General features: G+C 46.9%; 1 protein-coding gene across 1 annotated transcript in view; it reads right to left on the bottom strand.

Moving 5' to 3' along the window:
• Positions 1 to 571: 571 nt before the first annotated feature.
• The window catches only part of LARP4B (La ribonucleoprotein 4B), a 62,589-nt gene continuing 39,975 nt past the window's right edge, over positions 572 to 23,185 (bottom strand). Inside the window, exons 16-19 of the mRNA XM_065398611.1 lie at positions 22,115 to 22,275; positions 17,519 to 17,643; positions 9,479 to 9,587; positions 572 to 3,132 (exon numbers count right to left, since the gene is read on the bottom strand). Coding sequence (XP_065254683.1) covers positions 2,851 to 3,132; positions 9,479 to 9,587; positions 17,519 to 17,643; positions 22,115 to 22,275 — 677 coding nt within the window. The 3' untranslated portion in view covers positions 572 to 2,850. The remainder of the gene's footprint in view (positions 3,133 to 9,478; positions 9,588 to 17,518; positions 17,644 to 22,114; positions 22,276 to 23,185) is intronic.

Here is a 23,185-nt window from a genome sequence, read left to right as displayed (position 1 = left end):
AAAGTAAATGCAGCAAAGATAAGTTTTTGTATATTATATACAGCTACTTGGCAGGTCACTTTTGCTTATTTTTAAAAAGCTATAAAACCACATCAGAGCAAGGTTTAAACTCCTGTTGCAACAGACTGTTGCTGGGTAAGCAGTAATTACAGTGTATTGACCTAGTACAAATGGCAGCAGAATACATTAGAACAGCACAACACAATCCGGTGGTCTCAATATATTACCTTATGTCCCAGTTGGCTATTATGATTAGCTGTACACTGTTGCTGTAAGTGACCATTTTGTATTGTTTGCAGCTGTTGAGGTTTATACTTTCAGCAGGCAAACAACAAATCACACAGCTGGCCTAAACCATATACAAGTCTAGCTGCCATTTTCACTGCCCACTGGGGAAAGGATAAGTATTAAAATCCAATGACAGAACTGGTTTCTAAATTTTGGTGATGTTCACTGTTGTCAGAGTCCTATCTCCTCCAACAGAATTCAAAGTGTGCTTTTTAACCAAGGAACAAACAAATCCCATCTTGCCCATGTTAACCAACTCTGCAGTACACAGCAGGCTGGATTTAAAAGGTCAATTCATTGCTATCCGATGTCTGCAGTATAAAAATTGCTAGGAAATTAACTGCTACTCTTTTACTTTTTATTTTATTTTTTTATTTATTTTTACACACAGCCATAGTCAAGCTCATTATCCATCTACGTAAGCATGGATACTCTCCCTGGAAGAGGTGGTCAAATAAGCTTCAGGGTGTTTTTTCCTGGTGATTTGAACTATTATCCCAATGAATTTATTTGATTTTATTACTGGGATTTTTTAAATTTCAGCTGAACTGCTAGACTGCCAGAGTTTGCTATTTACATTATGTTACCGAACACCTATTGGTTGAAATGCACACTTTTAGAGAGACTATTATGAAAACATTTGAGGGCTTTGAAATAAGACTTTCTTTCCATTTCCCTTTTGCAGTGAAGAGGCAGAGTCAGTTCAGCACACCAGAATAAAATAAAAAACAAAAAACAACAAATTAAAGTAATATTCAAACCACAACATTTAGTTTATCTACATCCAGCTCAACAGCAACATTTATAATATATCAATAATTTTTATCAGATTTTTTTTCTTTAGGGTACCTTTTTATATGTTCTGATTATTTACAACTGTACAAGCAAAGCACACACTTCCAAGTGCACATATTTAATACAGTATTGACTATTTGCATTTACAGATTTTTCAACAATCTGAAAAAGATCAACTGTTTAAGATCTTTAAGGTATATTACAAAAACTGCTGCTAGTTCCTGTACTACAGTATGTTTACCCAGTAAGACCAGTGACAATAGATACATACTGTAACTGAGTAATTCTGTAATTAACTCATGCTAACCCTTAAGGGGGTCAGACTTCATTAACTCTAAGCTGTCTTATACAAAAGTTAAGGCAAAGTCATTTTCAAGTTTAAATAAAATTCAAGTCTTTAAATATTGGATGGAAATAATTCTTTAAAAAAATCAGTTGTTTAAACAAACATTTTTGTGGAATAAACTGTACTGTTATATTCAGCAGGAAAGAGGTTTATCTGAACTGCCTGCTATTTAAACACTTAAAGAAAATTTTTAGGCATTTTAAAACAAAAATAATTTATATTCAACTTTATTAGAAGCTTGCTAATTTAGTGCATCCTTGTCCTTCAGAAAGCGCATCACTTCTAAAGTAAATACAAGTGTGAGAAACCTCATCCCAGAGGTAAATAGCAGGGATCTCTTCCTCCACCATAAAAAACAAATACCATTATCTCAAGGTTTGAAAAATTTAAATCCACATGCCAATGCTTGTAGTTACAGGAAGATGTCAACACTAGGCTGACTAAGATATGAACTCTTTCAAAGAGCACTTGGGGCCAAGTTAAAAAAAGTCTACACTGAGCACAGGGATAAACTAGAAAGTACAGTAATGACTAGTTAACTCCATCCTGGTGAGGGGGAAGTTTAGATCATCACAAGAACACTACTGTGCTTTCTTGTGATAACAGCCATTAGCAGGCTTCACCACTATAGAAGCTCACCTCACAATTTTTTTTCTATTCACAATGTGCTTTGTATTTGGAAATTATAGTATTCATTTTATTCTGGAGTGAGAAGCTGGTTACTTGCTTGCAGTACATCCGAACATAAATATTTTAGAAAATCTCTATTGGTGCTCTCTGGAGGACTTTTTTTTTTTTGCAGAAGACATCAAAAAAGATTAGTTTTAAAAAAATGCTATAATCAACTATTAGTTTAACCTAAAAGTGCAAGTTTATTAACCGATACTTGGAACAGCAGCCCAATAAAAAAATCCTCAAGGTCATATTCATACTATTTTGTACGATATACTTTTTTTAATGCTCTATGCTAGCTGCCATTATCAGTCTTTTGGACATTTTAGAGATACAGTTACTTGCAGACCAGTTTATTAAAAAATTGCAGCAGCACAGTTCTGCTTAATAGTTCAGGAATACTCACTATATTGAGCTTGTATTCATATTGCCATAAGGAGGCTTGATAAAAAAATTGATTTTTTAAGATAACACATTTTCTATCTTGAAAATAATCAGACTAAGCATCACCTCCAGTTAAGCACCAACCTAAATATAAGGTTTAGATCAATTAAATCCTGGAAAAATAGAACGTTTGCTCAAGAGGGTAAAAAATTATTTCATAGAAGAAAAAACTTGCAGGCATTCTATATGCCTAGCGGCACTGCAAGCTCCCTAACCAGCAACTCATTCTCTGTACTCTGAGTGGGAACATGGGTTCTAATTTGTGGGAAGTAGAACTCTTTTCAACCCCCTCCCAAGCATTAGTTTCACTGAGGAGACTTTGGGGGGGTGTTCTGTTCTTTATTTAAACGTTTCCCAACAGCTGGAGGGGGCGATCTGCGCCCTGACTGTCTCCTCTGGTCTTTGGGCTGTCCTGGATTTGACTTTGTGGGAGGGGGTTCTCTGTTTTTCTCTATTGTTTCTGTGGGTTTTCTTTCATCTTTCCCACAAGCTACAGTGTTTGGCTTCTGTTCTTTCTGGGGCTGCAACGTAGGTGGATCCTTAGTTGTTCTCTGGCAAATCTCTGCATAACTAGGTTTTCGTAGTTCCTGTGAAATGGAAGGTAAACACAAGACACTGAATTTAAAACAATATTAGTCTTCATTGTGACTACATAGCACAGCAATTATGCATGATAATATATGCAACTACAGGGAAGATTTAGCACAATCTAGCATGTGAAGTTCATGCAAGTAGCATTACAGCCAAGGCTGGCTGTAAGCAAGAGAGAAATCTTAGAGTAACAGGTTTATCTCTTAACAGCAGAGTATGACCTCCCATCTGAACCTGAACAAGACGGTGGGAACAGGAGTAAAGAATTATCTCCTTTTAAAGTTTAACAGATATATTTGCTAATACTAAGACTGCCTACTTTGGAAAAAGGGTTACCTACCTTTCATAGCTGTTCTTTGAGATGTGTTGCTCATGTCCACTCCATGTTAGGTGTGTGTGCACCCACAGGCATGGTTGTCAGAAATTTTTCCCTTAGCGGTATCCATAGGGCTGGCTCTGGTGCCCCCTCTAGTCCCATGCTCACGTGCCAGTATAATGGTGCCACCAGCCCCGCACCCTCTCAGTTCCTTCTTGCTGTCAACTGAGATAGCGGGGAAGGAGGGCGGGTCAGGGAATGGACATGAGCGACATCTCAAAGAACAGTTACAAAAGGTAGATAACCTTTTTTTCTTCAAGTGCTTGCTCACGTCGATTCCATGTTAGGTGACTCACAAGCAGTAACCATGGAGGTGGGCTCGCAGTTCATGGTTGTGCGGCTTGCAACACTGCTTTGCCAAAGCTGGTGTCGTTCCAGGCCTGCTGGGTGATGGTGTGTTTGGACGCGAAGGTATGAACTTAAGACCAGGTATCGGCTCTACAGATATCTTGAATTGGTACCTGCACGAAGAAAGCTGCTGAAGAAACTTGCGCTCTAGTGGAATGGGCAGTCACGATAGCCGGTGGTGACACCCCGGCTTGTTCATAGCAGAACCTGATGCAGGCTGTTATCCACAAGGAGATCTTCTGAGAGGAAACGGGCAGGCCCTTCATTCAGTCTACCTCTGTGATGACAAGCTGCGTCAACTTATGGAAGGGTTTAGTTCTCTTGATGTAGAAGGCTAAAGCCCGTCTAACATCCAAAGAGTGTAACTGTAGACTGGTGAGGCTTCGGGAAGAAGACCAATAGGAAGATGTCCTGATTATAGGACACTGCGAACGCTGGATGCGGGCGGGGGGGGACACTGCGAACGCTGGATGGGGGAGTAGCTGGACTTTATCCTTATAGAAAACCGTGAAGGGGTGTTCTGACATGGAAGCTCTGATCTTGGAGAACTGTCGGGCCGAAGCGATTGCTACCAGGAAGGCGACCTTCCACGAGAGAAGCAGCAGAGAGCAGGATGCCAATGGCTCGAAAGGAGGACCTGTGAGCCGAGAGAGAACCAGATTCAAGTCCCACGGAAGGATTGGATCGCGGATCTGAGGGTAGAGCCTCTCCAAGCCTTTCAAGAACTGGAGCATAATTTCGAGAGAGAAGACCAATCTGCCCTGGATCAGAGGATGAAAAGCGGAGATAGCTGCCAAATGCACCCTGATTGATGAAAGGGCCAGGCCTTGGAGTTTGAGGTGAAGCAGGTAGTCCAGGATGGATTGAAGCATGGACTTGGAGGGGGAAGACCCAACTGGTAAAGCGTTTCCACTTGGCCAGGTAGATCACCCTGCTAGAGGTCTTCCTGCTATCCAGCAGGATGTGTTGCACTTGAGCCGAGCAGGCCTGTTCCTCAGCATACAGCCACGCAGAAGCCACACTGTCAGACAAAGGGACACTAGGTTTGGGTGGAGCAGATGGCCCTGGTTCCGCGAGAGTAGGTCCGTTTGGAACAGGAGTTCAAGCAGGGTTCAAGCTATGGAGAGATCCACACACGTGCTGAACCAATGCTGTCGAGGCCATGCTGGAGCCATCGTGATTTTTGCCTTGCCTCTCGATCTTCAAGAGGATCTCGTGCAGCAGGGGTATTTGACGAGAAAGTGTATAGAAATGCCTGTCCACGGGAACAGAAAGGTGTCCAACAGGGAACCTCTGTCGAGCCTGTCAATTTAACAAAACTGCTGACACTTCCTGTTCAGTCTGGACGCAAACAAGTCCACCTGGGGAGTCCCCTGTGGGTGGAGTGACCACTTGAGGCAAGACGAGAAGGACCTGCTGAGGAGATCTGACAGTGAATTCCTGGCCCCCGGGATGTGCAAAGGCACAAGATGAATGGCGTGCTGCACAAAGAAGTCTCATAACTGGAGAGCCTCTTGGCACAGGGCTGATGAGCGAGCTCCATCTTGTTTGTTGATGTAGAACATCGTGGCGGTATTGTCTGTCAGGATTTGAACAACTCTGCCCATCAGGTAGGGAAGAAACGCCTGGCAGGCCAAGCGTATCACTCCAAGTTCCCCAACATTTATATGGAGGGAACAATCCTATGACCAGAGACCTTGTGCGCGGAGGACATCGAGGTGGGCTCCCCACCCCAGATTCAACTCAGAGACCAACATCATTGATAGAGATGGGGCTGTGAAGGGAATCTCTTCCAACACCAATCAAGGGTCTGTCCATCAAGACAGGGATGACAGGGTGTGCGATAGGACTGTGACCAGTAGGTCCAAATCATGTCTGCTGGGAGCGTAGACTGATAACAGCCATATCTGCAGGGGTTTAAGGCATAGACATGCATGTTGGACCAAGTACATGCTACCATGTGGCCCAGCAGCTTGAGGCATATCCAAGCACTTGTGAGCGGGTGTGGCTCTTAAAAGCACGATGAGGTCCGACATGGCTCGGAATCAGGACTCCAGCAGAAAGGCCCTGGCCTGGGTAGAATCAAGTACTGCTCCTATAAACTATTCGCTGAACCGGGGCCAGAGTTGATTTCTGCTCGTTCATAAGCAGACCTAGTTCCTGACAGGTGGCCCACAACAGATCAAGGCTGTGCTGAACATGGGCTGATGACCTGCCTCTGACAAGCCAGTTGTCTATGTTTTGGTAGATCTGCACCCCTCAATGCCCCAGGTAAGCGGCCACTACTGCCATACACTTTGTGAAGACCCTCAGAGCAGACGAAAGGCCGAAGGGCAGTGCCGTGAATTGGTAATGGCACTGGCCCACTACGAATCTGAGGAATCTTGTGTGACCATGGAAAATAAAAGTATGGAAATAGGCATCCTTTAATCTAGAGATACCAGTCTCCTGGATCCAGAGAGGGGATGATGAAGGCCAGGGAGACCACATGGAACTTCAATTTCTTGAGATATCTGTTGAGGTGACGCAGGTCTAGGATGGGTCTGAGGCCCCCCTTGGCCAGAAAATAGCAGGAATAAAACGCCTTTCCCCTCAAACCTTGAGGAATTTCCTCTACGGCCCCTACCCATAGGAGGGTTTCCACCTCCTGGATGAGAAGACTCTTGTGAGTAGGGTCCCTGAAGGAGGGGAGGGGAGGGAGACGGGGGGGGGGGGAAGAGAACTTCAGGGTGTAACCAGATGTTGTGGTGTTGAGCACCCAAAGGTCTGAGATAATTCAGGCCCATGCAGAAAGGAACGGGGACAACCAGTGCAAAAATAAAAGGGGGGCTGGATCCTGGGGTTAGTCTGGTGTGTTGCCCTAGGGCACACCCTCAAAATGTTTGCCATGGGCCACCCGAGTGGCGTGTGGGGCCTGACTGTGGGGTCGAGGAGAATGGGGAAGATTGGTGGCGTTAAAAAAGTCTCTTTCCTTATATAGGAGCTTTGTCGAGATGGACCTGACTATCTGGGCAGCGGCGGCCGGAAGTGCCTCCTTGAGGTCGGAGATGTTTAGAGCCCAAAGGAGCACAGGGTGGCCCTCGAGTCCTTCAGCCCATGCAGCCTGGTGTCCGTCTGCTGTGAAAACAGGGCATTACTCTCGAATGGGAGGTCCCGGATGACAGCTGGACCTTGTTCAAGAGCTCTGAGGACTGCAGCCACGAACTGCGTCGCATGGAGACAGCAGAGGCCATCGATGGCTCTGCCGAATCGGCTGCATCTAACGCTGCTTGAAGAGAGGCCTTGGCCACTGCCTTGCCCTCTTCCAGGAAGGCCAAGAACTCATCTTGACTCCTGGGCAGAGTCCCTGACCTTGGCCATTGAATGCCAAGTGCTGTAATTATATCGCTCCAGCAATGCTTGCTGATTGGTGATACGTAGCTGCAGACTGGTAGTAGAATACACTTTTACATTGGCAGTAGAATACCAAAAAGGTCAAGTTTCTTAGGGTCTTTATTTTTAGGGGTTGCGCTAGATTGCCTGTCTGTCCTGTTTGTTGGCAGGTGAGACCACCAGTGACCATGGGGGTGTATGGGTGGGAGTACATGTATTCAAAGCCTTGGGCAGGGACATATTTTTTTCTCTGCCCTTTTAGATGTTGGGGGCAAAGAGGATGGCATTTGCCACAGTGCTTTGACGAGTTTTAAACTATATAGAAGGAAAAAACTCGAAGAATCTAAGAACAAACAACACTAGGGAACTTGTGAGAGCTAGGAGCATTCCAACAACCGTCACAGGTGGTAAGTAGGAACTGAGAGGGTGTGGGGCTGGCGGCATCCAATATACTGGTGCATGAGCAGGCGACTCCAGGAGGTACCAAAACTGTTCCTCTGCATACCGCTAAGGGAAAAATTTCCAATCATGCACCTAACATGGAATGGACACGGGCAAGCACTCTAAGAAAAACTTTGCATTTAACCAGTTCTCTTCCCTCTTCTTGGATTATGACAGAAAAGAGCAGCAGTACCAAGAAAGAAGTGAGTTTGAAAAAAATGTTCATTAAAAGGGAAAAAATTTTGCCAAATCAAATATCTAAATATGGAGGAGGAGGTAGTGATGGTGGTCACACCAGGGAGGTCAAATTAGCATATTGTCCAAAGCAGAAAGGACAAATCGATGAATCAAAAGAAAACATGGATACTTGCATACAGCACCACAGACATAGGCAAAAAAGCAGTTAAATATTTGAAACTAACCATACTGTCTGAGTCATTGACATGCCATCCAATTGTTGACAAAGCTCAAAAGTCATCAGATGATTTGGAGTTCTGGATAAAATAAGTGCCTCAAGCAATGTTTCCTTTAAAGGTATGTCTACACGGCAATGTAAGTCCAGGGTTTAAACTCAGGCTCAAACCTAACCCCCCCACTTCCATCTACACATAAATCCTGCTGATCCAGCGCTTGGACCCCAGTTCCCAGGACTCCTGGGGGTAGAGGGTTCCAGCCTGAGTCAAGCCAGGACCCAGGGTTCAAGCCCTACTGCTTTGCAATGTAGATGCAGCCCACCTGATTTATGCTCTGGGAGACTGCCAAAAGTATCCCACAACCCCACAGGCTGACTTTTTGTCCTCTGGACTGTCAAGTTTGGTGGACAGTCAAGTTTACACACACACTGCACCATGAACAAAGGACCAGAGTGGCCACATTTTGGGAAGGTGCTAGGAAGTCTGAGATATGGGTGGTTGGACTCAGGCCCGCATAATGCAATGTAGATAGCAGAGCCCTAGATCGGGATCCAGGTTTCAATAATTAGCAACCTGAGGTTACAAATAAGTGGAGATGCTCTAGCTCTAGGTTAACAAACCCAGGGTCTGCTAACTTGAGTTCTAACCAACCCTGGGCTTTCACTGCAGACATTATTTAAGGGTTATAGAGCATGTGCTTAAGGGTTTATTACACAGGCTCTGCCAACACCTACAAACATCCCCTTTTGTGATCAGTAAAGTTCACCATTACACACCTTGCTGTGCCTGGAGTACACAGGCAGTGCAGGTTTCAGTCTCACTGATAAATACATTAAGGTCTGAGTGACCGCCAAAAACTCCAAAAAGGTTTGGTGAGATAATGGATAGAGGTAGTGTTGGGGGATCTGGGGAAGTAACAGAGAGGAAGGAGAGGCAGCAGGGAGGGGGTGGAGTGAAACCAAACTATGGGGAAGTGGGTTAGCAAATCATGAGAAGAGGAAATGTGTTAGTTAAATGGTGCTCCCATATCAAAACTCTCCACTATGAACATAAAAAGATGACAATTGCCTAAATCGATGTTCTCTCCTTCCCAACGCCAAAATTGCACTTACTGGGGATCAGGAAAAAAAAAAAAAAAGTCACTCCACCTATGACTAACTGTTCCTTCTAATTTTTCAGTGAGCTGAATTTTAAATCATGGAAATACAAAAATACTCTTGCCATTTTCCTTCAAGATGTTATACAGCTATATTATTGCCAGTAATCAGAAGAGACCTGAGGCAAGGGTAAAGATGCCATAGGTACCAATAGACAAACAATGGAAATGCTGTACTGTTAATAAAATACATCAAGTGATAACACTTATAAAAGACAGCTAGTAATATCACTTACTATGGCAGCCCCATTGACTTGTACTGATTTACATGCAGTACTGAGCGTGGAAGAAAGTCTTTCCATACTTTGTGTCTCTCTCTGCTGCTTGTCGACAACCTTGGAGTCACTGCAAGCACATATCAGAAAGTGAATCTCATGAAAAGCTATCTTCATGTTTGGAACTTGAAAAGTCAACATGTGAGCAGATTACGCATCTAAGAGTACTTTAAAATCAGACTGATTTGGACTGCAAGAAAGTTACAGCTATCTGTGAACTGACAACTATAACAGTTGTTGGGGGGGGAGGGATAGCTCAGTGGTTTGAGCATTGGCCTGCTAAACCCAGGGTTGTGAGTTCAATCCTTGGGGGGGGGCCACTTAGGAATCTGGGGCAAAATCAGTACTTTGTCCTGCTAGTGAAGGCAGGGGGCTGGACTCTATGACCTTTCAAGGTCCCTTCCAGTTCTAGGAGATAGGATATCTCCATTATTAAAAAAATAAAAATAAAACAGCCTTTTAAAAGTTAATTCGCTATACATTTTAAACCCTATCTCTTTAAGAAGCATATTACACTTTAATACATAACTTAAAATAAGGAACATATTACAAATTCTAATTAAGTTTGTATTTGTTTGAAAATGGAGATAGACCAAGACATCAAAGCTCACATTTTATCTTGATATAATCCTAATGTCTGATTTTGAAGTCTCAAGTAAAACAGGTTGTAGCACACAGTACTTGGAAACAATTATTTTATTGTATGCACAAAGTGATATTGAATATTGATTTGGGAGTTAGTCTATGCACTCCTTTGTTCTGTAAGTGTGGGTATGTCTACAATTAATGTACGCCCAGGGTTTGAACTCAATCTTAATCCCCTTCTGTCTACACACATATTGCACTAACGTAGGGCTCAGATCCAGGGTCCCAGGACCCCATGGGAGTGGAAGTTCAAGCCTGAGTCAAGCCAGGACTCATGGTTCAAAACCTATTGCTTTGCAGTGTAGGCTCCACTGGACTCCTGCTCTGGGAGTCTGCCAAAAGCAACCCACAATCCCAAGGGCCGACTCTCTTTGTCCACTGGACAGTCAATCTTGATGAAAAACGGTTACCTACCTTCTGTAACTTGTTCTTCGAGATGTATTGCTCATGTCCATTCCATTTTAAGTGTGCATGTGCCCATGTGCACAGTTGGAGATTTCTGCCTTAGCGGTATCCGTAGGGCCGGCTGTGGCACCCCCTGGAGTGGTGCTCCCATGCGGAGGTATATCAGGCGCCGCCAGCCCTGCACCCTCTCAGTTCCTTCGTGCAGGCAACTCTGACAGAAGGGTAGGAGAGCAAGTAATGGAATGGACATGAGCAACACATCTTGAAGAACAACAGTTACGAAAGGTAGGTAACCATTTTTTCTTCAAGAGAGCTTACTCATAGCGATTCCACATTAGGTGACTCACAAGCAGTATCCACGGAGGTGGGCTCGGAGTTCACATCTTAGCGGCTTGCAGTACTGCCCTACCGAAGCCAGCATCGTCCTGGGCCTGCTGGCTAAGAGCATAGTGGGATGTAAAAGTGTGGATAGACGACCAGGTGGCTGCCCTACAGAGGTCATGGATAGGCACATGGGCCAGAAACGCTGCCAAGGAGGCCTGCGCCCTGGTAGAGTCGGTGGTGACGATCACCAGGTGCGGCACCTTCGCTTGGTTGTAGCAGAAGCAAATGCAGGCAGCGATCCAAGAAGAAATTCTTTGAGTGGATACCAGGTGACCTTTCATCCTGTCGGCCACAGCGATGAACAATTGCGTCGACTTACGGAATGACGTGGTCCTATTTACACAGAAGGCCAGAGCCTTCCTGACGTCCTGCCCTCCTCTTCTGACTTATGCGGCTTTGGAAAGAAGACCGGTAAGTAAATGTCCTGGCTCAAATGAAACTGAGACACTACTTTAGGAAGAAAAGCCGGGTGCGGCCTTAGCTGTACCTTGTCCTTGTAGAAGTTGTGTACGGTGATCCGAGGTGAGCTCCTGAATCTTGGATACCGGGTGGACACTGCAACCAGGAACACGACCTTCCAAGAGAGGAAGAGAGACCAGGAAGCCAGGGGCTCAAAGGGAGGACCCGTGAGCTGAGACAGCACCAGATTCAAGTCCCATGGAGGGACAGGGTTTCTGACTTGCGGGTAGAGGCCACTCCAGGTCCTTAAGAAATCTGGCTGTGATATCCTGAGCAAAAAACAGACCTCCCCTAAAATGGTGGGTGAAAGGCTGAGATGGCCGCTAGATGGACCTTGATCGATGGGGGGGGGACAATTACTGGAGCTTGAGATGCAGGAGGTAGTCCAGAATAAGCTGCAACGAAGCCCGCTCAGGACGAACATCTTTGTCCACAATCCAACAGGTGAACAGTCTCTACTTGGCCAGGTAGGCTGCTCTGGTGGAGGGCTTCCTGCTTCCCAACAGAACGCACTGAACCTCTGCTGAGCACTGCTGCTCCTGTGCGTTTAACAATGCAGCTGCCAAGCCATCAGTTATATCGCTGCCAGGTTGCGGTGCAGAAGACTGCCATGGTTCTGGGACAACAGGTCCGATCTGAGCAGTAGCTGGAATGGGGTTGCTACCAAGAGGCTACCAGTGTTGGCGTGGCCACGCTGACGCTATGAGGATGATCCTCGCCCTGTCCTGTTTGATCTTCATGAGGACCCTAGGCAGCAACAGTACCGGAGGGAAGGCGTACATCAGATCCTCCGACCATGGGAGCAGAAAGGCATCAGGCAGGGCTCCTCCTCCAATCGAGCAGAAGACGTGGCACTTCCTGTTCTGCCTGGACGCGAACTAGTCCACCCGGAGAGTTCCCCACCTGCAGAAGATGGAGCTGACCACCTCCAGATGAAGGGACACTTGTGGCAAGATGAGAACGTCCTGCTGAGGTGATCTGCCAATGTGTTCTTGGACCCTGGAAAGTGAGCGGCTACGAGATGGACATTGTACTGTAGACAGACGGCTTCCTGGCAAAGGACAGACAACCTGGTTCTGCCCAGCCTGTTGATATAGAAAACCATAGCCGTGTTGTCCATCGGGACCTGGACTACACTGTCTTCTATACGAGGTAGAAAGGATGGCAGGCCAGTCGAACGGCCCTGAGTTCCCTGACATTGATATGAAGAGAACGATTGTGACTGGACCAATGGTTTTGAGGTTCCCCAGCCTAGGCATCAGAGACAAGGGTCACCAACGAATATGGGGCCGTGAAGGAAACACCTTCCAACACTGACAAGGGATCCTGCTACCAGATGAGGGATGGCAGTACGCTGTCTGGAATCCTGACCACCTGGTCCCTGCTGTGCTGGTTGGGGACATAGACCGATACCAGCCACGCCTGGAGACATCTGAGGTGGAGTCGTGCATGCTAGACTATGTAAGTACATGCTGCCATGTGGCCCAGCAGCTGCAGGCAGGTGTGGGCAGTGGTGAGCAGGTGGGCTCACAGGCCCACAATGAGGTCCACACTATGGCCTGGAATTAAGATTTGGGGAGTAAGGCCATGGCCTGAGTGGAGTCAAAGACCACTCCGATGAACTCTACGCATTGTACCAGGGTTAAGGTTCATTTTTTCTCGTTTATTATCAACCCCCGGTCTCGACAGGTCGAACAGACCAGGTTGAGATGCCTCTGCACCTGATCCATAGACCCTGGGAAGATGGAAATATCGAAGTATGCGTCCTTTAAATCGAGGGTGGCAAACCAGTCTCCTGGATCCAGGGAGGGGATTATGGAGGCCAGGGAGACCATGCAAAACTTCAACTTCTGGAGTAACTTGTTGAGGCAATGCAGGTCTAGGAAGGGTCTGAGGCCCCCCTTTGCCTTCGGAATTAGCGGGAGTAGAATCTTCTGCCTTCCATGTTTTGAGGAACCTTTTCCACTGCCCCTCGTTCAGGAGGTTTTCAACCTCCTGAACGAGGAGTTGCTCATGAGAAGGGTCCCTAAAGAGGGACGGAGAAGGGGGTAGGAGGGGTGGTCAGCTGTCAACTGCAAGGTGTAGCCCGAAGAAACTGTGTCTAGCACCCAGCAGTCCAAGGTGACACGGGACCAGGCCGACCAGAAAGGGCAGAGGCGGTTGAGGAAAGGGAGGGTTGGATCCAGTACGATGGCTGGGGCACTGTCCTTGAGCACACCCTCAAAATGACTGCTTCTGGCCTCCCTGACTTCTGGGAGGGTCAGGTTGGGCACCTGGGCGGGAAGAGGACGGGTAGCATCTCTTAAGCCCTTTGTCCTTGTCCTTTCTTCCGTAGGAGCCAGACCTGGGAGCCCTCCAGGACCTAGGACCTAGACTGTGGCGGAGGAGGCGGCGGCGGAGGGTGGAACGGCTTTGTGGACTGCTGAGGGGTGTGCAAACCCAGGGATTGGAGGGTGACTCTGGAGTCCTTGAACCCATGGAGCCTAGAGTCAGCTCAGAAAAGAGCCCCGAATCCCCATGTATTGTGGTCTGCATCTCCCGGAACAGCCCAGAAGCCTGCAACCAGGAGCTACGTTGCATGGCCATCACCGACGCAACCACTATGGCAGCCGAGTCCATCGCGTTCCAGGCCATCTGGAGGACTCCATGGGCCACCACCGTGCCTTCGCTCACCAACGCGGCGAACTCTTGGGCACCATCCTGTGGGAGGGCTTCTGTAAACTTACTGAGGAAGTTCCACAGGTTAAAATTATAAAGTCCCAGCAGGGCTTGGGGGGTTAGAGACCCTAAACCAGTGGTCTCCGTACTCCAGCGCCAAGGGAGCCCTCCCCTGGCAAAGAAGGGGGTGACACCATCCCTCAGGCCACTCAACTGTCATAGTCATCTGCGGAAGCGGCGGTGGCTGGACCCTCCCACACCAGCAGCCCCCTGGACAACTTTAAGGAGCACCAGGCCGTCCTTAAACGGGTTGCAGAGAATCTGGGCTTGCAAATCTAAGGGCTGGTCCACACTAACCCCCCAGTTCGAACTAAGATACGCAACTTCAGCTACGTGAATAACGTAGCTAAAGTCGAAGTACCTTAGTTCGAACTTAAAGGTACTTACCTAAGGTCCACACGCAGCAGGCAGGCTCCCCCGTCGACTCCGCCTACTCCTCTCGCGGAGCAGGAGTACCGGCGTCAACAGCGAGCACTTCCGGGATCGATTTATCGCGTCTAGACAAGACGCGATAAATCAATCCCAGAAGATCGATTGCTTACCGCCAAACCCGGAGGTAAGTATAGACGTACCCTAAGAGGTCGCTGAGGAGGCAGACAACCTCTTCAATGTCATCTCGGCCACTACACGGGCAAAAATTGGTGCATTGCCCATCCACCCAGGGGTGATCAAAATAGCCACGTTGGTGTGGCAAACGTCCTCATCAATTCCGCCAACATCCAACAAAGTGGAAAGGAAATACTATGTCCCTGCAAAGGGTTTTGAGTATCTGTATATTTATCCCCTCCCCCCCGCAGCAAATGAAAGGGACAGACAAGGGCCACCCCAGCGGAATGGCCAAAACTAAGGAGGCCAAGAGATTCAACTTATTCGGGAGAAAAGTTTTTTCAACGTCCAGCTTACAGTTTAGGGCAGTGGTGGGCAACCTGCGGCCTGCGACACAGTTTATTTACATTGACCGTCCACAGGCAGGGCTGCCTGCAGCTCCCAGTGGCACCGGCGGCACCTTGGCCAGCTTGTCTGATGCGTTCAGGGAGGGCTGGGAGTACTGGACCAGCATCACTGGCACCCCTCATGGATTACTGTACTGCCACTTGGGGGGGGGTGGGCGGACCACGGTCCCTGCTGCGTTGGCACTGCAGCAGGTGCCCCCTCAGTCTCCTGCGTGGGAAGGGAGTTGTCCCACCTCGGGGCTGAAGTCGCAGTCCGATCCTGACCACTGCCCCTCTGGAGACCATGGCGGGGCCGTCAAGGCCAGAGTCTGCTTATTGACCCTGGTAGGCGAATGACTAGGAGTAGCGCCACCTGCTGGAGGAGCGGTACTGGGGTGAGCGAAGTTACAAATGATTTTGAAGCCCTAGGTTAACAAAGCCAGGGAGTGCTAACTCAAGTTCTACTAAAATGGGGCATACATTTCAGGGTAGACATTCCCTGTAAGATGGTTTAAAGCAGGGATGGGGAACCTTTTTTCTATCAGGGGCTACTGACCCACAGAAGAAAAAAAAAAAATCAGTCGTGGGCCACACAGCCATGCAGAGGGGCACACGCACAGGCTCAGGGCTTCCCCATGGCCAGTAGTGGGCAAACTTTTCGGACTGAGGGCCACATCTGGGTGGGGAAATTGCATGCAGGTCCATGAATGTAGGGCTGGGGCAGGAGGATGAGGTGTGGGAGGGAGTGCGGGGTGTGGGAAGGGGCTCAGGGCAAGGGGTTGGGGCAGAGGAGAGGTGCGGGAGGGGGCTCAGGGCAGGGGGCTGATGCAGGAGCGGTGCGGCAGGGGGCTCGAGTGCAGGAAGGGGCTCAGGGCAAGGGGTTGGGGCAGAGGAGGGGTACACGAGGGGGCTCAGTGCAGGGGGCTGGGGTGCAGGAGGGTGTGTGGAGTGTGGGAGGGGGCTCAGGGCAGGGGGTTGGGGTGCAAGAGGGGTGCAGGGTGCCACAGGGGACTCAGGAGAGGGGGTTGAGGTGCAGGGTGCAGGAGGGGGTTCAGGGTGTGGGTTTCGGCCAGGCGCCACTTTCCTTGAGCAGCTCCGGGGTGGCAGTGGCACACAGCGGGGCTTAAGGCAGGCTCCCTGCCTGCCCTGACCCTGCGCCGCTCCCATAAGTGGCTGACACCATGTCCCTGCGGCCCCTCGCCTGTGGGTACCTCCCCCGAAGCTCCCATTGGCCACAGTTCCCTGTTCCCGGCCAATGGGAGCTGCAGAGGGCGGTGCCTGCAGGCGAGGGCAGCATGCAGAACCCTCTGTCCTTCCCCCCCCGCCCACCCCAAGAGACACAGGGATATGGTGCCGGCCTCTTCTGGGAGCAGCACAGGGCCCACGGTGCCACGGGGGTGGCAATCCCGTGGGCTGTATCCAAAGCCCTCACGGGCCGGATCTAGTCTGTGGGCCATAGTTTGCCCACCCCTGCCCTAGGTTCTGGGGTGGGGCCAGTAAGGAGGGGTTCAGGGTGTGGGAGGAGGCACTGGGCTGGGGATGAAGGGTTTGGCGTGTGGGAGTGGGCTCAAGGCTGGGGCAGGGGGTTGGGGTGTGGGCTCTGGCAGGGAGTTAGGGTTCAGGAGGGGGTTCAGGGCTGGGATAAGGACTTGGGGTGCAGGCTCCAGCCAGTGGGCGCTTACCTCAGGCGGTTCCCTGTCGGCAGCGCAGTGGGACTAAGGCAGCCTCTCTGCCTGCCCTGCCTCCACACTAAGCAGTGGGGCCAGGTGGCTCTCCAGGGTGCACGCTAACCACGCGTGCCCTCCCTGCAACTCCCATTGGCTGTGGTTCCCGGCCAATGGGAGCTGCAGAGCTGGCACTGGTGGGGGCAGCGTGAGGCACTTCCCTGATCACCCCTGCACCTAGGGGCCGCTGGGACATGCTGGTCACTTCTGGGAACTGCACGGAGCCGATTGGACTTCTAAAAGCCTGGCAACCCTAGCTTCCCCCACAGTGGGGCAACCCAGCATTCACGGCTCCAGCCCCACAGGTCGGGAGGGGGGTGGGGGGGCGTGGCGGGAAGATGGGAGAAAGAGGGTGCCGAGGCTTAGGGCTTCTGGCCCACGGTGTGGAAACTTGCTGCAGATCGAACGAAATGAAGCAGCAGGCAGGATTCGGCCCACAGCCCGTAGGTTCCTCACCCCTGGCTTAAAGTATTCTTTATGCCATTTTATTAAACATTTACAGATATTAAGAATCAAGACTAAGCAATTCATTAGCACCTATAAAGTGTGCACATTTATTACATGATAAACAACAAGCTAATGCCTTGTGCTTTATGTATAGTTCACATGAGATATTGTTACTCCATTCTTTGATTAAGGATTCAATAGCTAGTTACACAGTGTACCTAACCTTTTGAAAATGCAAACTCTTGATTCAGAAAAGAATAATTATAGGCATGTAATTAAATCCTTACTCAGGAGACTGGGATGGGGAAGGAGACCTTTCAAACGTCCCAGAGAGAGCAGGAGACGCTGGCAACAATGGCTCTCGAGGAATTCCTGATGGAATAGTGTTTGTACTTGCATCCACATTTAGGTTCTAAAAAAACAAAACAGTATGTTTAAGCAGAAGTGTTAGGACTGCCCTTGTTCTTGTAGGTTATTTACTTGCAAAGTAACAAGAAAACTACATGATTTACATATTAATTTACAGTGAACAGCCACAGATCAACAGGCTAATGCTGAAAATAAAGGAAGCTAAGTTAACTCGGGGGGGGGGGGGGGGGGGAGCAGCCACGGTTTGACCATGAAGATGGTTCAGAGTCTCCCAACATCCTTTTCACCTTCAAAAAAGTGTTTACTCCTGGGGCTTTGGTCAGACAGATCCAATGGGTACAGCAATACTTGGGATCCAACAGTAGGATCCTTACTGAAGTACCTTGTGTAGCCATTTGGAACCAATGACACCATGAAGAGGTGCTGTTCTTGGGCTCTGTCCCAAAAGCCTGATTTTTTTAGCTGGCGAAGCTTGTTTCAATGCCTCTTAATGGAGTACCTTGACAACAGGATTACTTCTTTCAACTTGGTATTTTGCAAAGGCAAGTTCTCGATAAGTGTCTCATGGGCTTTGGTACTTGTTTTGAGAAGAGCGTGTGGCATCACAGCCTTTAGAGAAGTGCTCTTACCCAAGGCCTAAAGGGCCCTTTTCATGCCCATCTGAAGCGGGACTGACCACTGAATATGAAAAGCACCTTAAAATTTTCCACTGCTCAAAAGACTGATCCTTCCTCCTGGGCAAGGCTTAAGAGGGTCTAGACAGACTAAAATCCAAATAGCTGCAAAAGTAAAAAGAAATTTTACCTATCCTAAAACCAGCTCTAACAACATAACCAATTTAAAATATTATTAGATTTGTCCATCAAGAGAGACAGAAGGGAGAGCTTGGCTCTGACACCACTTTGGCAAGCAGAGAAGGGAAGTAAGGGGAGGTGTGTGTGCGTGTGTGTGCGTGCGTGTGTGCGTGTGTGTGCGCGCGCGCGTACACACAGGGGATTTTTTTGTTCTCCAACTACCACTCAGAATTGGTTCCATGTTCATGTGGCTAGGCATGAGATCCCTACAGTGGGGTCTGTAGATAGGCAACTCCATGAAGGTGAACAGTAATCCGTGAGGTGGTTATGATACTGACTATAAGACCACATACTGACTATGCAGTTTCTCTGAACAAAATCAGAGACTTACACTTTAGTGAGAATGAAATCACGAGCAGCTGCATGCAGCACATACATAGTTGGTGTTTAGGAATTAACTAGAAAAAAAAAAAAAAAAAAGAGTACCACTCTGCACCCACAATTAAGTGGGTAAAGGCTTGATCCTGCAAGATACTGAACATCCTGGCCCAAATCCAGCACAGCACTTATGCACATACTGAACTATAATTATATGAGTAGTCTCAATAGAAGCATATGATGGATTTGGGCCTGAGTGCTCAACTCCTTACGTGATTGAGCCCTAAAATTTCATGGTTAGAGAACAGAGACAACGTGGGTGAGATAATATCTTTTATTGGCCCAACTTCTGGTGGTGCGAGAGACAAGCTTTCAGGCTTATGCAGAGCTCTTTTGAAACAGTTTCCCAAGCTATACTTAGAGGGGGAGTATGGTGCATGATGAGCAAAGGACTGGATATCTAGGTTCTGTTCCTGTCTTTTATATATGAGAGGCCATACTGGGTCAGACCAAAGGTCCATCTAGCCTAGTATCGTATCTTCCGACAGTGGCCAATGCCAGGTGCCCCAGAGGGAATGAACAGAACAGGCAATCATCAAGTGATCCATCCCCTCTCGCCCATTCCCAGCTTCTGGCAAACAGAAGCTGGGATACCATTCCTGCCCATTCCGGCTATCAGCCATTGATGGACCTATCCTCCATGAACTTTAAACCCTGTTATAGTCTTGACCTTCACATCCTCTGGAAAAAAGAGTTCCACAGACTGACTGTGCGTTGTGTGAAAAAAATTCTTCCTTTTGTTAGTTTTAAACCAACTGCCTATTAATTTCATATGGTGACCCCTAGTTCGTGTGTTAGGAGAAAGAGTAAATAACACTTCCTTATTTACTTTCTCTACACCAGTCATGATTTTATGACTTCAATCATATCCCCCCCGTTCTCTTTTCCAAGCTGAAAAGCTCCAGTCTTATTAATCTCTCTTCATACAGAAGCCGTTCCATACCTCTAATCATTTTTATTGCCCTTTTCTGAACCTTTTCCAAGTCCAATACATCTTTTTTGAGATGGGGCAACCACATCTGCATGCAGTATTCAAGATGTGGGCATACCATGAATTTATAGAGGCAATATGATATTTTCTGTCTTATTATTTATCCCTTTCTTAATGATTCCCAACATTCTGTTCGCTTTGACTGCTGCTGCACATTGAGTGGATGTTTTCAGAGAACTATCCACAAGGACTCCAAGATCTCTTTCTTGAGTGGTAACAGTTAATTTAGACCCCATCATTTTATATGTATAGTTAGGATTATGTTTTCCAATGTGCATTACTTTGCATTTATCAACATGGAATTTCATCTGCCATTTTGTTGCCCAGTCACCCAGTTTTGTGAGATCCTTTTGTAGCTCTTCGCAGTCTGCCTGGGACTTAACTATCTTGAGTAGTTTTGTATCATCTGCAAATTTTGCCACTTCTCTGTTTACCCCCTTTTCCAGATCACTTATGAATACCTTGAATAGGACCGGTCCCAGTACAGACCCCGGGGGACACCACTATTTACCTCTCTTTTCAACTGATTTGTGTAACCTGGTTTGAATAAACCTCTGCATCTGGTCGCTCATCTGTAAAATAAGGATAATAATACTTGCCTACTTCAGAGGGCTATTGTGAAGCTTGGAAAAAAATGATATGAAATCTTGAGATGAAAAGTATCATCTAGTAACCCCCACTTTAAACTCTGTTGAGCACGCCCACAACACCCTACAGGCTGCAATCAAACTCGCTTGGAGGCCAATCCTTTCCAAATATGAGCACATGCACAACGTAGCAGAAACCAGAAACAGGAGTTCAGAGTCCAAGGCAAACACCGCACCCAATGTGGCAATAGACTGTGCTGTCACGAGACCACCCTGGCCTAACCAAATTAGAGCTGCCTTTGTAGAAGAGTGGAGACTTGTTATATTTGAGTAAAGAAGATATGAATCTGTAAGAGTTAAAACAGATAAAATTTTAAAGAGACTGTGGGCCGGTCTTAAATATCCTTAAATATGGCCAAAATGCACAGACTACAAGTTGGTGGAAAAGTGTGTGTGGGGCGGTGGGGAGGAGAAGGATGAGGAAAATGGGTGAAGGTGGTTTAGAAACCACTTTTGCACTGTTCTGTAAATGGCTATACCCCTCGTTAGAACAACCTTAGGGCTTCTTTAACGGACACCATTACCAGCATCAGTGGACAGAAAATGTAACCAGGGATTGCTACGACATAGGGCACTTCCCCAACCCCTTTCCCACCCACCCTGATATGGTGGTAGTAAAGAGGATATAGTGGAAGAGAGGGAATGTTGTGTAAGCCCCTTTATGATGCTCTTTACCACTAGTGGGTCACCCTTACACCGAGGAAGGTGATCACCCCTGAGCCAGTTAAACCAATTTTGTAAATAGTCCACAGCAACCCTCCTGCACCAGAGGATCTGGTTATATTCTAACTGGGAATCAACATACACAATGTCGATAAAGTTGCAACAAAAATAAAACAACCAAATTTAAACTGAAGGGTTGGTGGAACAGACTTCCACAACCCAGACTCTCTGATACTCACTGTGGAATTAAATCTCTCTTGGAGAGCACCTTGAGCCCATAGATTGCATTCTTTAGGACTCTGTCCTCTGCACTATGAGCAGCTAGAGATAGCATCAACTCTGAATTACATCTCTAGCTGCATCCTGAAAGCACAATCTGCCAGGTCATTTTGGTGTATTTTTACATTCTCCAACTGATCTCACATCAGCTCCTGGATTCAATTGGTTTAGCAATACTTCTTATTTCAACTAACAAGCCTAGTGTTTAGAGAGAGTTTCCGGGCTCTTTCCTTATATTTCAGAGGTTGAAAATGTGTTTTCCCCACTTGCATCTGTTTTCTAGGTGTTTAAGGGGAGGAAAAAAAAACAACTGACAACAAATCAAACTATGAGCAAATTGTGGTGTAAGATTATTTTTCACTTAATGCTATCAAAAAAGTAACAAGTAGTAACCAGATTCAGCTGGGAACACTGAAAAAGGTGATATCTGTTTTCATCACTAGCAACTAATTAAAAATAGTTACTCTGGGGCACCAATACTCCACACCACCTTAGTTATCCTTCAACAAGGAGGGTGCATTCTTGCCAACCAACTGCTAGGATGAGAATGGAGATGACAGCAAAGGAGTTATACACAGAACTACAGTTTTCCATGACCTACATAAAAGCATGGTTAAGTTCTACTTGAATTATGTTTTTACTGCATAAACCACTGAATTTGAAACAAGGAGGTATGTAAAGCAGTAAACTCAAACTACTCACTCTTTCCTTTGATGTTCCCATTATGACACTGGACAGTCTGTTTTCAAACAAGTCTTCAGTCTTCAAATTGCCTGCAGCCCCAGGTAATGGAGGGAAGCTAGATAATCCCAATTCAAAACTAGGAGATGGAGGCTTTGGAGGTGGCGGAGACTGCGTTTGACCTCTCTGTAACAACAGAAGTGTGACATATTATGAAATCAGACTATAGTTAAGGAAGATTATGGGACTCTGATACAAAACTATTAAGCACCAAAAATAGGAAAGACCAGGGCCTCAATGTTACTCACCATCGGATCCCTAACAAGATTTAAATCTGACTAAAAAGGTACAATGGGAAGTGAGGAATATAAGCCCTATTTACACACACAAGCTGTACTGCTTTAACTATACTTGAATAGTTACTGAGTTACAAGTGTGGATGTAGTTATTCCAGTATAACTTATGCCCGTAGAGGAAGGGGAAAAAGCTGTATCACTATAGAGCACCTTTGTACGGAGAACTGTCTCTACACTAGTGGCTATACTGGTGCAACTATTTTGATAAATAAAAATCACCATCCCTATCCAAAATAGTTATACAGATACAAAGTCTACTGGTAGACCAGGCCATTTGCTGAACAGTGTTTGGTAGCTTACTTACGCATGGTCTGTCACACTGCACTGTAGAAATAGAAGCTTATTTCTCCCCATCGAGTCACTATTTTAGAAATTATAGGACTTAATACAAAAAAGTACAAGTTACACAGCAAAACTATTATTTGTCCAGGTGGTTTCAGGAAGAAGAAGAAAAAAAAAAAAAAAAAAAACCACACACATACCAACAACAAAAACACAAAGGAGTAACTGAAGTTTGGATTATACTCAAGCAGGGTACAATTTCAGAGACAGAAAAAGTAACAAAAGAAATCTCCTTCACATTTTTGTGGGGGGTGATTTTTAATGCGTTTATAAATTGTATCTAGATTGAGGAGTAACAACTGTTTTACACTACGTTGTACTTTTCCTCCTTGAATTCTGGTATATACCTTGTAAACAAGGAAATAATTGTTTTGTGACTGCTCAGGCCTGTTTC

The sequence above is a fragment of the Emys orbicularis genome, chromosome 2 (assembly GCF_028017835.1).
Source record: "Emys orbicularis isolate rEmyOrb1 chromosome 2, rEmyOrb1.hap1, whole genome shotgun sequence".
Taxonomy (NCBI): domain Eukaryota; kingdom Metazoa; phylum Chordata; order Testudines; family Emydidae; genus Emys; species Emys orbicularis.
Note: the sequence above shows the minus strand (reverse complement) of the source record. Positions and strands in the feature narration are given on the sequence as shown.